At 40.7% G+C, this 16,982-nt stretch overlaps 1 protein-coding gene across 1 annotated transcript in view; it reads right to left on the minus strand.

Annotated features, from left to right (window-relative positions):
• Positions 1-16,982, minus strand: part of LOC137323181 (interleukin-1 receptor type 1-like) — a 105,893-nt gene that overhangs the window by 65,345 nt on the left and 23,566 nt on the right. The window contains exons 2-6 of the mRNA XM_067986690.1: positions 10,507-10,592; positions 6,546-6,810; positions 5,174-5,360; positions 3,789-3,960; positions 2,684-2,749 (exon numbers count right to left, since the gene is read on the minus strand). Of these exons, the coding sequence (XP_067842791.1) occupies positions 2,684-2,749; positions 3,789-3,960; positions 5,174-5,360; positions 6,546-6,810; positions 10,507-10,588 (772 nt within the window). The 5' untranslated portion in view covers positions 10,589-10,592. The remainder of the gene's footprint in view (positions 1-2,683; positions 2,750-3,788; positions 3,961-5,173; positions 5,361-6,545; positions 6,811-10,506; positions 10,593-16,982) is intronic.

Here is a 16,982-nt window from a genome sequence, read left to right on the forward strand (position 1 = left end):
ATCAAGCTCCCAACATTTCGAACTAACTCCATTCAGCTCATCTTTCTTTCCTCAGACTGAGCAACTCCTCATTCTCAATTATTTAAATCTCCATTTCAGCTTGCCTTGAACTCTCTCCTCTTAATTCATCATCCTCCTGTCCTCTCTAAAATTCTCCTTCCATACCAACTCTTCTGTCTATATTCATAGCCATTCCTTGATCTTGCCCATGGCCTCTCCACTCCTGTGGTCTCGATTATCGACAAGGCGATCTCCACCACTAACTTGTATCCCTCACCACACCTACATCCCCTTATTCTCTTTCAATGCCACTTCCTTCTGCATTTACCTGTATAATTTTAATAAACCTAATTAGTAGTTTAGCCTGAGCTACACAGTGGGCCCGATATTAGGAAGGCGGCGGGTTGGCAGCGGGGGGCCGACTGGTCGCTTGGGTAACGTGCCCAGTGAAATCGGGGTGCTCCGCACGCGATTGCAGCTTGATTGAAGGTACTTACCGTTGCTTCCGGGTTTTGCGCTGGAAAGCTGCGCTGCAGGTGGACTGCACATGCGCAGCATAGGCTGTCAGCTGGAGGAGCCCTATTTAAAGGGGTAGTCCTCCACTGACTGATGCTGCAGAAAATAGGAAAAATTACAGCATGGAGCAGCCCGGGGAAGGCTACTCCCAGGTTTAATGATGCCTCACTCCAGGTATCATTGGATGGGGTGAGGAGGAGGGGGAGGACAGAGATCATCCCCCCGGCGGGCGGGAGGAAGTGGCCTGCCTCTGCCACCGCCACCAAGAAGGCCTGGCTCGAGGTGGCAGAGGAGGTCACCAGCACCACCAACATATCACGCACCTGCATACAGTGCAGGAGGCGCTTCAATGACCTAAGTAGGTCAGCCGAAGTGAGTACACTTACTCATTCCCCTACACTCCGTCTGCCACATCACCACCTCCACCCCACATCTCCTTCTGCACTGCCAACACTACTCTATCACATAACTCCTCACACCCACTCAAAGCTCATCCTCACCTTACCTGCACTTACTCACCTCGCCAGTACTCATCCCACCACTACCACTCAACCTAATCCTCATACAATCTCATGGCTCTATCTCATACTCACCCTCTCATGCATCTCTTTCATGGTCAGCCTCACTCAACCTGCCACTACCTGTGCTGCAGCCACAGGGCATGCATCACATATGTGTAGCAGGAAGCGTAAAGCAAACGTGTCGTGAACATGAAGGGGATGCACAAGGGTGAATGAGGGTTTGTCATGGTTTTTACATATATTTAATTTCTGATCAACTCACATTACATATTATATTGTCACCACTATTGCCACGTCTTTGCGAATCTTGTCTGGTTTGTGCAATAATGCCCTTTCCTGAGGATCACTATGAAGACCCACAACTGATGCCACCCATTGTGTCACTGCAGAGTGGGTGTAGGTGTATTTGCAGGGCTCTTTTGTGCAGACGACTGAGAGACATCGGCGATGTCCCCGGTGGCACCCTGTAAGGACGCGAAGGAGAAGTTGCTGAGGGCAGTGGTGACTTTGACAGCAACAGGTAAGAAGATGGTGCTCGGGCCAGCCGGGAGCAGCTCGGCATGAAGGAGGCTGCAGATGTCCACGACTACATGTCGAGTGACTCTGAGCCTCCATGTGCACTGCTGCTCAGAGAGGTCCAGGAAGCTGAGCCTCAGTCTGTAGACCCTGTGGCGAGGGTAGTGCCTTCTGCGATGCATCTCTCTCTGCCGTTGCCCTCCCTCCTGCTGTGCAGGTGGATGTGTCACAGCACTGTGTCGTGGAGCTCCACGTGTCAGAGGTGGACGGCTTGGCCAGCGAGGCTGGTGATGCTTTCGTCCCCCAAGGAGGTCATGACTGCGGCTACGGCGGCCCCCATCTGGAAGATGTACATTTGAGGGGGTCCGCAAGGTAGGTAAATGTGCCTGGACACCGGGGTAAGTGTGCAAGTTTGTGAATTTTATTGTTAGGAGGAGGGTGGTGGAGGCCAAACTTTGTCCAAAGTGACAGAGTGGCCTCCTGCAATGAGTGAGGGTCTCCCCCCGCACCTGTCAAATGGACCTTTGCAGCTGCCACAGGCTGATGGCTGCAACACGTCCATTTCAACTGGGAGTGTTTCCCCCAGTACGGGAAACAGTCCCAGTTGACTTGAAAATCCCACCCCTCCTAAAATATCAGGTCAATCAGGTCTGTAAACGACCTGAAATACCTGGTTAATTATTTCAAGTGGCATCCCGCCGGCTTCAATTGCTGGCGGGAGTCCCACATGCAGGGGCTGCACGCGCATGTCAACGCATCATTGGGCGGGTTGGAGTCGGGCTCCGGACTCGCCCCAGGAATCCCCGCCACGAACGCACCCGCTCGGTGGTGCAAAAATCGAGCCCAGTATGTCCATGTGGTGTTTTTCAGCTGGTTCAATTAGGTCAGAAGCATATGGTGGCATCCCATACCTTTTATGGGACATACCTCAATGACAAAATGGTCCACTGCTCAAGTTGTGGCCTGTTATAATTCGTACCTAAAATAACATTTCAATTCAGGCTTGCCTACAGAAGATGACTTTTGCAGAGAGTGGGAATAAACAGCATTAGAAAGGGGTTGGATCGGGGACAGATAATTAAAAAGTGAGGCAAAAGTAGCCTTGTCCCCTTTTACTAAAAAAAACTTACCAGACTCTATTTCAATTGTACCATTTTTTGGATGTACAATTTGTGGACCTACACTAGCTTTACAGCCTGTGAAAATAAAAATAAACATTCTATGAGTAAAATAATAGTGAGATATATTGAGAAAATTATATTTAATTGGCATCAAGCAAATTGAAGAAAATCAAAAGAAATGTTAAAAATGCAATTGTTTACAATTTTCTACTGGCATAAATGAAAGATGAAAGGTAGACTGTAGAAAACTCAACCATTGATACAATGTTCAGACTGTCAGAAACTTATGAACTGGTGCTGAGAAACAAAGTTACTCCACTAGGTGGTGTTATTGTTTTAATTAAACAATTAATCTGCTGAACTCAGAATAACCTCAGCACATTCGAATGGTTACCCATTTATACATTCAAAATGATTCATTCATCAGATTAAAAAAAATACATTGAACTTTTAATCTATTAGCTTTGTAAGAACCTTCACATGACTATTCAGAACTGTGGAAAGAGACCACAGAGCATTTTTTAAACAGGATGAGGAAACAATATGGAAAAATATAGCAAGTTTATTTTTTTGGTTTAGCAATAATTTGTAATGCTAAATAAAAAAAATCTAAATTTTCTAATCTTGGCAACTAAAAAAAAAAGTAAAATTAAAATAATGAGGTTTTTAAAAACTAATTCTAGTTGTCTCCTTCATAGTAAATTTTAGGCAGAGAAATTTGGAAAAGCACACCAAGAGTATTTGAAAGATTTGAGTATGGAAGTGGACAGCATAGCATTTTATTTTTAAAGTTACCATTAGATGGTCCCTCATGCTGCTACATTTGACAGCCGTACAGAAATGCTGTTATATGTTACTGAGGTTATTTTGACTGGTCTCCTTGTTAACATTTTGCTTTGAAAGTAATCAATGTGCATTCTATCAGAAAGCATTTATAACGATAGGTTACTGTGATATGAGTCTTTTTTAAAACACTTAATTTGAAAGTTTACATTTCTTACAGGCTGCATTTTTACACACAGCTGTTACAGTATAACGCTTTCACTAAGAAAACTACATAGTTCTTCCAACAAAAACATGTATTATTGTCTTAGTGGGAACATAACAAACCTACCTGTAACATAAAAGTCAATTGTTCTTGCCGTTACATACTGTAAACCATTATGCATGAACTGCAGCTCACAGACATAGATTCCTGCATCTGATGGCTGCACACTTTTTACTATAAGATACCAGTCACCCTTGTTATAACTGTAATTTCCTCCATTTGAAATAGGCTCACAATCCTGAAAACAAAATCATATACAATTACTATTATAGAGCCCAGATTTTCTGCTCCGACAAAAATCTGAGTAGAAAAATGGCAGAGATCCCAGTCACTGGGTGTTTGTTATTGTAGGGGTGGATATTGGCAAACTACTGCAGGATTTAAAAGTTTGCAGCAGTTTAAAGGCAACACACCAAAAATTGTAAACTGCACTCGCTCTGAAAGCTCTTCAGTAGAAGATGTCTGATAGATAGGCAGGACAAATGAGAGTTCCCACGTGCACAAACGAGGCAGTGGAAGTGCTTTTTACGAAAGTAGACAGACAAAGGAGGAAACCAATATTTTAACCGCATGATGTTGTGCTGCAGGGACAGCAGTATAGCAGCAGGTGGCCAGGGTACTTACTTCCAACTCACAAATGACAAGCAGCCTTAGTGTCCAATATTCAATCAAGGCAAATGGCGAGAAATACAATAAAGGCCGTGTTTCCCTAATTTTAATCAAATTTGTAAATATGGGCCTGCTATTTGGAAAGTGGGGACATTGGTGAGCACAATCCTGAGCAATTTTCCAGCTCCTATTTAGTTTTGGTGTATTCTTGGCATAGCCCTAAAGTAATGCTTCTCTAAATATTGATGCAGTAATTTCCATCAGTAAACTGCTAAATGTTATAGCTCAATGTTATACGTTAACAACAACAACTTTCATTTATATTGTACCTTTAATGTAGTAGAAACATCCCAAGGTGCTTCACAAGTGTGTTATTAGACAAAATTTGACACCAAGCCACATACAGATATTAGGGCAGGTGACCAAAAGCTTGGTTAAAGACGTAGGTTTTAAGAAGTCACTTGAAGGAGGAGAGAGAGGTAGAGAGAGATTTAGAGGGGGAATTCCAGAGCTTAAGGCCTAGGCAGCTGAAGGCATGACCGCCAATGGTGGAGCGATGAAAATCGGGAATGCACAAGAGGCCAGAATTGGAGAAGCACAGAGATCTTGAAGGGTTGTAGGGCTGGAGGAGGTTTCAGAGATAGGGAGGGGTGAGGCCAAGGAGGGGTTTAAACACAAGGGTGAGAATTGTAAAATCGAGGCATTGCTGGACCGGGAACCAATGTAGGTCAATGAGCACATTGGTGATGGCTGAACGGGACTTGGTGCGAGTTAGGATACGGGCAGCAGAGTTTTGGATGAGCTCAAGTTTATGGAGGGTTCTACATTAAAACATCACTTACCTTGTACCACTTTAGTGCAAATTCTTCATTTGAGGTTACATAGTCACTGATATCAGGACAAAAAAGCATTTTAGAAGTGTCCACATATGAAGACACCCCATAGGGAATGTTATTCTGGAAGCATGAAGCACTGGTAGATATATTAACTGTTAATGAAACGGCCACTGTGATGCAAACTGTTGGATACCTGCAATTGCACATAGAAGTATTAGAATGGTTTTCTAATACATAGTTACTGAATAAAAATGTTTATGGATTTCATTGCACAAAGTATGTTAGTTGAACAATGGAAGAAGAAAACATTAAAATCCTGCTGTTATCTTTCAACAAGAAACTGCCCAGAAAGGATTGATATAACATTGACTACCATAAAATATGATGGAGCTAAAGTGCTGCAATCCCAATCAAGACTGATTAGGCAGCAATCCTGCATTTTCACACATTGTTCCTCACCTGAACTGGCCTATCTATTTGGAGTATCCCCATGTTGTCAGAAGATATCCAAGACTCTCCTAAGTCAGCCACTGCAAAGGCTCTATAACACACTGCCCGCCTGTGCATGGATCAATTCCCAAGCCTTAAATCGATCCTACTGGATGTCCACGCACAGTTTGCTGGTCTCCCAGCAATGGAGAGCCAGAAATCCTTCCAAGACTATGAAATAGAGCCATGAACAGGTTACTCCAGTTGCACTCCAACCTAGCCATAGCTGGAACTATGTTGGGGAGGTTTTTTTTATATTTACGGTTCAATGTAAAAAGATACAACTTCAAGCAACATAGTTCAAACCAATACCATGCTGATGGTACACGCTATGATCTCATTATTACAATTCAAAACACTGTACATATCTTCTAATAAATTCTGTACAATACAAGGTGGGATGGCCTTACATGATGGCCTTTCCCCATAGAGCCTTTGCGTAGGCCGCACCTCGCTTCAGTGCATCCCGCAGTACGTACTCCTGGGCCTTGGAGTGTGCCGGTCGGCAACACTCGGTCGTGGGCAGCTCCTTCAGCTGGAGACGGTGGTGGTGGTGAGCCTTCAGTAGTGATTGCTTTCCAACTGAGTGGCTTTAAAGATTATACATAATTTGAATTTGCACAATCTCAGCAAGGTTCCTAGTGTCCACAGCTACCAGCACTAACTGACAGTCTCATTAAGAAATGGCATAAGGAAAGCTGGTGTGGGAAATTCAAATATCTCACAAATGCAGAGGGATTAGACTTTTTCTGGGATAGTGATTAAGAAATACTATTGGGTCGGTTTAGAAGCAGCTTCACTCTGCATCAAACCTCTAACCTTGCTTGATGTGGATTCTGGGCGTCAAGAGCTGAAAATTGTTCACTTAAATAAGTGTATGCAAGCTTACCTCACAACACAGTTATAGTAGCCAGTGTCTTCCAAAAATACTGGAAGCAACCAAAGAGAATCATCCTCGACATGTATCCTTTGCTCCTTGTCTGTAGTTATCACTTCAGATGTTTTGTTGTTATACCACACAATGCTGTAGTTCTGTGTTGTATTCGTGAACTCGTCCAAATTTATATATTCCAAGTGAGGGCATTTCAAAGTAACTCCTTCTCTTTCCAGAACAAAGTAGTGGTTAAAATCAATGCCATTGTCTAAACAGGATTCTATAAACAAAAATAAAAACAAAACAAAAACAATCAAAAGCCCAGGGCAACCTAAAACACAAGATCTGTCTAATTCTTTTTTGTACACAAAAAAAACAAAAAATAAACATATCTCCTACGTCAGTAAGACTTCTGAGCAAATCAAAAAGGCATCTGTAAATGAATCAGAAGCAAATTACATGGATTTCATAACTCCATGTAGCAGTGGTGAAAAGTAAGAGGTCTACAAAAAATGTCAGTCACCTCATTTTAAGTAATATTAAATTTTTAAATCATAGGCACCACACCTTCATTCAATATTGTAAAATCAGCTGAAGTTCATCCCATAAAAATGAACCTGGGAAACCATAACATTTTTGAAGTCTTCAGAATTAAATTTAAGTTTTGTTTTACTACAATTTTGATTATACAATGAAAGAGGGGTTCGGTAAAATATCAAGAATATAGCACCTTGTGACCCCACGACAGTTCAAAGCACTTCACAAACAAGGAATTGCTTTTGAAGTGCAGTCACTGTTGTTAATCCATATTTTTGGTGGTACTGGACAGAACACTGGGACAATTCTCATTTTTTCTTCAGTGTCTTAGAAAGAAACAAAAAACTTGCATTTATATAGCTTCTTTCACAATCTCAGAATATCCCAAAGTGCTTTGCAGGCAATGAAGTACTTTTGAAGTATTGTCACTGTCATAATGTAGGAAAAATGGCAGCCGATTTGCGCACAGCAAGGGCCCACAAAGAGCAAGGAGATAAATGACCAATTAAAATCTTTTAGCGGTGTTGGTTAAAGGATAAATGTTAGCCAGGACACCGGGAGATCTCCCCTGCTCTTCTTCATATAGTGCTATGGGACCTTTTACGTCCACTGCAAAGGCAGACGGAACCTCAGTTTAACGTCTCATCCAAAAGACAGCACCTCTAGCAGTGCTACAGTCTCTCAGTGCAAATCTGGAATGTCAGCCAAAATTATGTGCTCAAAGCCTGGAGTAGAGCTTGAATCACAAGCTTTTGACTCAGGCGTGTGCTACCACTGAGCCGAGGCTGACACCTTTGGACCTTATGCACGCACCTAAATAGGCAGTCAGGAGTCTGTTTAGCATCTCATTCAAAAGGTGGCATATCCAACAATGCAGCACTCCTTTAATACTGAAGAGTCAGCCTAGATCATGCATTCAAATTATGGAGTGGGGATTGAACCCACAATCTTCTGACTCAGAGACATCAGCGCTATCAACCAAGCCCAACTGACATTTGATTGAGAATGTCAGAAGCTACTATTTCCGCCCCTCCTCCACCCCCACCATTAAAAATCCAGTAGTGTGCTAACACTAAAACACCATAATCAATTTCTGGAAGATGACGATTGCATTTTGTGCTCCCACCAGATGCTTTCGTCAGCTAATAGAAATGGGCAGCACCCACAGACAAGGAATCTCAATTTGGCTCCCTAAAACAGATAGTGTGGTCGTTATGGTATTGGACCAGCAATCCAGAAGTCATGAGTTCAAATCCCACCATTACAAGTTGTGAAAATAAATTCAATTGGCCTGATAATTTATGGTCTTGCATCAGAAAAACCATGAAAGCTGTCGGAACGTCATAAAACCTCTCTGGTTCATGAATGTCCACACGATTCCAGTCCCATTTTTAATGCCCTCTGAAGTGGCCTAGCAAGCCACTCAGTTGGAAAGCAATCACTACTGAAGGCTCACCATCACCGCCGTCTCCAGGTATCTTGGGATGAGCAATGAATGCAGCTTAGCCAGCATTGCCCACATCCCAAGAACAAAATTTTAAAAATACTTCCTTTTGATCCATGTATAACCTAATGTGCAAAGTAATCTGTGATATGCTGCCCTGGGAAAACAGTAAACATGTTAATTATGCATCGGACTGCCTTTACACACTAACATAATTTTGGAGGATGATTAGTCATGCCAGAAAATTTTGTAGATTTTCAACTTGTCGCCGTTGAAATCCATGGAAATCATTGGGAATGAAAATCAGGCAATTTCTGTAACAAGCAACTGATCCGCAATGCCAGTTTTTTGCCAAGGAAACAAGTTGAAAATCTACCTCAAAATCTTTTACAGTAGCAACTGTCAAAGTTAGCTTAAAAAACAAAGCAATTTTGAATCAATTCACAAAAGAGTTAAGACAAGGCAGCTGGTTGAGTTCCTTTGAATGCTTTTGCTTTACAGAATTTTTAAGTAATAAATAGCAGACATTTCTCAATAGCTTAGACTGTTAGTGGAAATATTTGGAACCATGTAGGTTTTCTTACCTATGGAATTTGCATCTAGCCCTTGGTGGTTCGGTCAAAATGGTAACTAACTAGAGTATCAAAAAACTGTCCAAAACTTCTATATTTCACACGCTTTCATCTACATTTTTTGCCACGGAGAAGCCACTTGGTGACCCTTGGGAATTATTAGTACCACGAACTGCCAGCTACATCAACACATATACAAAGATCACCTGGGGGGCAGGCGATGGTTGAAGGATATTAATGAATCAGTTGGGTTTTTACAACAATTCAGTAGTGCTCATGGTTAATTTTCCGGTAGTAGCCCAAAGACTACCAGATTAAATTCAATTTCAGAATTTTCCATGGTAGGATTTTAACTCCGACGTCTGAGTTATCAGTTCAGTACCATAACCACTACACTACTATACTTAAAGCGAACTACTTGCTTTGTTCTGAAAACAATTTAAGGTAAAGGGCTTCTTAACACATGCAAATAATTCTGTGCCCAACACTTAGCCAAGGTTTAGGAAATCATCACTTTAATTTGATAAGTTTTATTCAAATTAGAGCTTTTGCTTTCTTATATCCCAGAATGAATTCAAAGAATAAGAGGTAGATCTCAGGCAACATGCTCCCAACACCTCTTCTTTGTGTGCTCATTGAGACAGAGACGTATACTTAAACACTCCATGCTGGACAGATTTTACCTCGTGTATAAATTTGTATTAGTCCAGATTCAATAATATTAGGAGACTTTTGTTATTTTGTTAAGGTGCAAGTTAAAAGTTCTGTAATCAATTGAAATCTGCTATCTTGAATTGCTGCTACTATTTAACTTTAACAAACCTAATTTGTATTTTATAGTCTAAGTCACACAATCCAGTTGAGTGTTTATTCTTCTGCTAGCCAAGGACCAAGAGAACATAAGAAGCCTCATGTTATTTCAATGAAGCTAATAGTTTCTGTACGATCCTGGGTGATACTACATTACCGGACATTGTGAGTATATAGCCACACCCTGGTTTGCATTGTGAGACTTGCTCATAGGAGCAGTGCTGAAGAGAGAAATATCTGCTAAAGTCCTGAACCATAACAGTTCCTCATCTGTATTTATCTTCGTCAACTTTATGAACATCCCACAGCAATACATTGGGCCACAGTTTAAAAATTAAGTGATGAGACATACAAGTCAATTTTTTTTTAAAAAACTGCACAAATCTAAAATTGTAACTTTCAATTAACAGGTCACACACAAGGGCTGTAGGTGTCTCTTGTGTACTTGACATTCTTATACTCATATGTACAGTATGATTAACACCCACCCACTGTCATTTAGAGTAATAGGAAAGTTTAGACCTAGATTTTTCTGTGATTGCTTACCTCATTACTTAAGAGAGCAGAGTTTAATCATGTAATGCAATATTTCTTAAAATATCATTCCACTTACCTTTAGTGGGACTGAATTGTTGAGGTAAGGCTGACACCAATGCAAAGAATCCAAAGAGGGTGACAAGAACTGAAGCAGCCATTTTCCTGCAATTAATAAACAAGTGAACTGCTGAACTTTGTGACCATTTTATTAATTTCTATTAAGAGTTAGCTCAAGATTACTCAACCACACATCTGCTCCTTACAGGTTCCAGACAGGAGACATTCAACCCATGAGTGTGGGTAAGCAGACAAACCTGGAGGCGAAAAGATTCTAATTTACTCAGTTCCCCCATACTAAAATTTACAACATTTCAGTCATTTGTTCAAAAAGGTTACATTTATTAACCTTGGCACCAAACCAGTAACATTCTAGGCAGAAAATGTTGATCTTCACCGCCTGGACAGCAATCTGGTGGAACAGATCACCTGTTGTAGAACCCATCTGATTTTTATTCTAAATCGGAATGATGTATCACAGTAGGTACAGCACAGGAGGAGGTCATTCCACCCATTGTGCCTGTGCCGGCTCTTTGAAAGAGCTGTCTGTAATAAATTGAATAGCCAGGTGTTGAAGGATAGAATACTAGAGCTTGATCTTCAGTTGCTTCCAAGTCTTTATTTACAGAGATCCACATTACCCACACCTGACCATGGATAAACTCTCATATAAATGGATACAAGGGTCCCCCAATTGAAACGCACCACCGGAATACAATTAACACTAATTGACATAAATCATATGGATACAATTAAAAGATTCCCTTCTCTCTCTTTAAATAAAAAGATAAACTTTACATATAAACAATACAAACAAAAATTTCAAAAATCAGAAACTTCCATACTCTGTACAACTTATACTATTCAAAGCATTACATTGTGAGGTGACCCTTCTCCAGGACCCCGAATAATTTCTTCGTACATGAACTTCTTTTAGTAAAAACAATCTGACAGTTGATGGCTTGAATCCAGCCATTTAATATTAGAGATTTCCTTTCTCTCTCCAGCATTTGTTTCATGCCAGCAAGGTCAATCCATAATCTTTTCTCACTCACATTTTTCATAGAGTGTACATTACCCCACAATGAACGACTGTCTACATAACATTCAATGGGTATACTATCTTCAGTACTCCCTTTGTACAGGATGTCACTCAAAATATTTTCCAAATAGAATCCCATATTCACTGTGTCAACAAGAGTCAGGATTTCAGCAGCCAGAGTACTTTTAACAATCCTTTTTTATTTTCTTAGCTTCCCAAGCTAACGGACATCAATTCCCATTCTCATCCATTAGAAACACTATGAAACCAGCTGCACTAGAATACCCATCAGGAAGATTAGCATGTGAAGCATCGCTAAAGATAACTAGCTTCATTTTCTTTGGGTCGTCTAATGATGGGAACTTAAGTACGCATTTATCTATATTTAATTTTCATAATATTTTATTTGCCCTTAAAACACTCTCTACTATGGAGTGTTTCATCGAAGCACTTAACACCAACAAATCAAAACTAGCATCTGGTCTAGTCTGAGTGCACAACCAGTTCAACTGACCAATCAAGCTTCGTAATTGCTCTGTCTCTTCTTTAGATGTAACAACACCTTTCTGTGATGCCCTAGTACGATTCACAGGGATGGGAGTAACACTCCCTAAATAGGACTGTTGATTTAAAGTTATACCAGACCCAATCTTCTTAATATCTAAACTAATATATTTTAAAGCCCCACAGGCCTAACTCCCAATTTTAAATTCTACTCTAATCTTATTAATGACAAATTTCTCAAATTCCGCAGTACCACCCCATAAGAAATAATCAACATGCCATGAAGATGCCTGAAAGTTTTCCGTTATGGTACCAATAAAACATGGCAGGATCTGATTTTAGTTGAACGCAACCTATTTTCAGCAAAACAGATCTCACCAAAAAAGTACCATACCCTGGACGAATCATTCAGGCCGTAGACACATTTGTTCAGTTTCCATAGTTTTCCTTCCGCATCTGCTGCCTCTTTAGGCGGTTTCAGAAACACTTCTCTTTGAAAAGTATCGCCTGGCAGAAATGTAGCTTTTATGTCAATTGACCTACACGCCCATGAATATGTTGCCAGAAGAGCCAAAAAGATTTTTAAGATTACTTTTCCAGCAGTGGGAGAATCCACTCAAACATCTATATCATCCAGTTTTTCTGTAAAACCCCTAGCTACCAACCTTGCCTTAGCTTTATAAGTCCCATCTGCAAGGACTTTTCTTGTACAAACCCATCTAAGTGACAAAGCTGGTTGACCCTTATCTTTTACCTCAGTATAAACTCCAAATTCTTTCCAACTATCTAACTCCCTTTGTTTTGCCTCTCAATCGTTTATCCTCAAGTTTATTGGCAGCCACCAAAACTTCACGATCATGAGGACTTCCGCTTCTAGTTCTGTGGTCTATGTTTCATCGTCTGACCTAGTCAAGCCACGTCTTCTACTTCCACTTCTATGTTTGTAAGGACTACTACTGCGAGATCTCCCTCTTTTATCTCTAGTTCGCAATCGTTTTTTGACATGAGGTTCACTTCCGGACTCTCTATCACTACTTGTACTCCACTTTCGTACTCGCCACTCTTTTATCCCATTCTACCAGTCCATGGATCTCGCTTCATCGCAGTCATCCTGAACATTCAACCAAAATTTAAACCTACTGTAGCTTTGCCTGCATGTCCCAAAATTGTTGCATCCCTCCATTCATTAATCCCTTCTGGAACATATGCCACCTGTGTACCCACTTTGGGTAATTGTTCTGTGGATGTGATAGCTCTGTCATGTGTTTCTTGATCACTGACATTACCACTGTCCAGTCCTTGATCTACCTCAGTCTGCACCTCAGGAGCCTCATCAAAAGAATCATGAACATCTGAGGCACAAGGTGCCTCGTTTACTTCTATCAACTGCTCAGAGTCCGAGATTTTATAATTAATTCCAATTAATCGAGACAAATGAACCTTAATGGTTTGGTTGCCATGTTGGACAAGTACTGTCTTACCATCATGATCAATTACCTTACCAGGGCCTTTCCATTCCCTATGACTCTCTCTCATAGTATACCAAATCTCCTGAATTGAACTCTCTCTCAAATGGTCTAATAGATGCCTCAGCCCTCAACGAATTTTCTCTGATACCTCAGCCTTGATAAAAGCCTGTCTCTCTGCATGCATAGCTCAGAGAAAATGACACTAATAGTGGTACCTTCTAGAGCAGGAGGATTATCATAAAGAACAGAAGGTAATTTGGGATTGCACCCATAGACTAATTGGTAAGAACTATATCCTCCAACCATCTGAAGTGAATTCTCTACATGAACTGCCCATGCTAGGGCAGTTGACAATTTACACTCTGTTCAATCAGCCAACATTTTATGCACCATACTATCAATCACAGCATGATTCCTTTCACAAAGACCATTGCTAAACAGGCTCTCAGCTGCTGTATTCATAATAATTATATTCATATTCTCATACATATCTCTGAACTCCGTGTTAGCGAATTCACCTCCATCATCGGTCAAAAACTTTGCTGGTGTCCCAAGTCCAGACCCTATCCATTTTTCCATAATTCTATCTAGAATAACCTTCTTCTCCTTACTATATATTAGTGCAGAAATACTAAATCTTGTAGCCAGGTCAATAAAATGTAAGATGAAAGCATTTCTGTCTTTGTCCCATAAATTTAGATCCATGGCAACTACCTCGCTAAAGTCACACGTTTAATGGAACACTTACAATAGAACGTGGGGGTGTCCATCTATACTTCTTACAAATTTCACAGTTCTCAATAATCTCTATTAGACTGTGTAACTAAGACAATTTGCTTTTTTTCTCTCTTATCCTTATCGCCTGATACCATTAATACTTGCCTAACACGCTGATGAGAAACATTAGGTTTTATTAAGGGGATACAATAATGCCCTGACTAGGTAAATTGCAAATCAACCGATTTCCCAAAAATAATTGCCTCATCGTGTTCCATATCAAGTTTCGTTTTTGCTTTTCTCATGGAAGGCTTACCCAAAAGGGCTATCTCACTACAGACTACATCCGTTCTTATAAAATGGCTTACTCCAGGTACCTTACATGGAATTACCACACTTGAGTGATCTCAAGGTGTTGTCATCTCCAAACCTAAAACATGTAGAACTTTTACATTCCTTAACCTTGCGACGATCCTCACTACTTACTGAATCAAGATAACATTTTAACCAATCTACCCCTCATACAGTTGAAATACATGCACTATCTAACACTGCACAATTAAAGGAATCCACGACTAATACATTCATCACAGGATTAAAACTCCTTGTGGCCAGTGTAATCTGTTCATATTCATCATTATCTTCATCCTCTTTCTCAAAATTACTTTCTTCATGCATCATTTCAAAGACCCTGCGTCTTCGCTCTGGGCAATTTACCTCATAATGATACTCAGTCACATCTAAAGCATCTACTGATTTTTCCTTAGGCATTCCTGGAATTCAGTCGCCCGTTATTACTGTCCCAATTTTGTCTTCTGTTGATATAACTGGATTTGCTATACTTGCTTTCATCACCAGTCTGGCTGTCTTTAATCCTTCCGTCATAGTGACACCTGCGTCCAGTCATGAACATTTGGAACCTGGTCTGGCGCCTGCATTTAGTATCTGGAATATTTCGAAACCTGGTGACCATCAAATCTTCCATTCTTTGTGTCACAGTGGAAGGCCTCATTTGTTTCATGAAGGCTGAAGGGAATGACTGTTTCCCCAGGAATTTTTTTAAGGCAGCAGACATTTGATCCAACAGAGTCTCCTTTTCCGAGAACTGGATGCCAATTGGAACCAGTTGCCTGTCCATATGAGAAACCTTAGCACAATCCAGTAATTTAAACACTAGTACCGATCTAGGGATTCCCAATTTGAACTTTGTCAACCTTCTGAACAATTTGTTAACGTCCATGATATACTCTTCCATTGAATGACTGTCCATTTTCCAAAATCTATCAAATGCTGACCAGGCCTCATAAGCACTTAACAGCTCATTTTTCTTGTAGATTTGATCCAGAAATTCTATTCGAAAGGTAAAACCTTCATCATTATCCAAAAGATCTACATCCATCGCAGAAAATACCTTACTTCTGATTTTACATTGTTCAGGAAGCGACGAAGCCAAGGCCATACCTTGTTTTCTCTTTGGCAGAGTAGTAACCCGTGTCCACATATCAATCTCATTCTTCCACTGGTCATACGGTTCAAACTCCGAGAACGTCGGAGGGAAATCGTACCTCGATGATTTAAACTTGCTTTCTGCCATTTTCCACAATAGCCACTAGGCTTTCACATTTGTTTTTTTTATGTCCACCTTTAGGCAACCATCTTCTGCTACCATGTTATAAATTGGATAGCCAGCTGGTGAAGGATAGAATACTAGAGCCTAATTGCTATAAATCATATGGATAAAATTAACACTATCCAATTAATCCCATTCCCCTGTCCTTTCCCCATAGCCCTGTAAATTTTTTCCCTTCAAGTATTTATCCAATTCCCTTTTGAAAGTTACTATTGAATCTGTTTCCACCACCCTTTCAGGCAGTGCATTCCAGATCATTACAACTTGCTGCGTAACAAAGTGTTCCCTCACGTCGCCTCTGGTTATTTTGCCGATCACCTTAATTCTGTGTCCTCTGGAAACAGTTTCTCCTTATTTACTCTATCAAAACCGTTCATGATTTTGAACACCTCTATCAAATCTCACCGTAACCTTCTCTGTTCTAAGGAGAACAACCCCAGCTTCTCCAGTCTCTCCACATAACTGAAGTTTTCATCCCTGGCATCATTCTAGTAAATCTCCTCTGCACCCTCTCTAAGGCCTTCACATCCTTCCTAAAGTGTGGTGCCTAGAATTGAACACAACACTCCAGCTGTGGGCTAACCAGTGTTTTATAAAGGTTTAGCATCACTTCCTTGCTTTTGTACTCTATGCCTTTATTAATAAAGCCCAGAATCCCATATGCTTTTTTAACAGCCTTCTCAACTTGTCCTGCTACTGTCAAAGATTTGTGTATGTGCACCCCCAGGCCTCTCTGTTCCTGCACCCTCTTTAAAATTGAACCATTTAGTTTATATTGCCGCTCTTCATTCTTCCCACCAAAATGCACCATTTCACACTTCTCTGCGTTAAATTTCATCTGCCATGTGTCTGCCCATTTCACCAGTTTGTCTATGTCCTCCTGAAGTCTGTTACTATCCTCCACATTGTTAACTACATTTCTGAGTTTCGTGTCATCTGCAAGCTTTGAAATTATACTCTCTATACCCAAGTCCAGGCCATTATATATCAAAAAGAGTAGTGGTCCTAATACTGGCCCCTGGGGAACACCACTGTATATTTCCCTTCAGTCTGAAAAACAACCGTTCACCACTACGCTCTATTTCCTTGCGCCTAGCCAATTTTGTATCCACACTGCCACTGTCCCTTTAATC

Source organism: Heptranchias perlo, chromosome 6 (genome assembly GCF_035084215.1).
Source record: "Heptranchias perlo isolate sHepPer1 chromosome 6, sHepPer1.hap1, whole genome shotgun sequence".
In the NCBI taxonomy this organism is placed as follows: Eukaryota; Metazoa; Chordata; class Chondrichthyes; order Hexanchiformes; family Hexanchidae; genus Heptranchias; species Heptranchias perlo.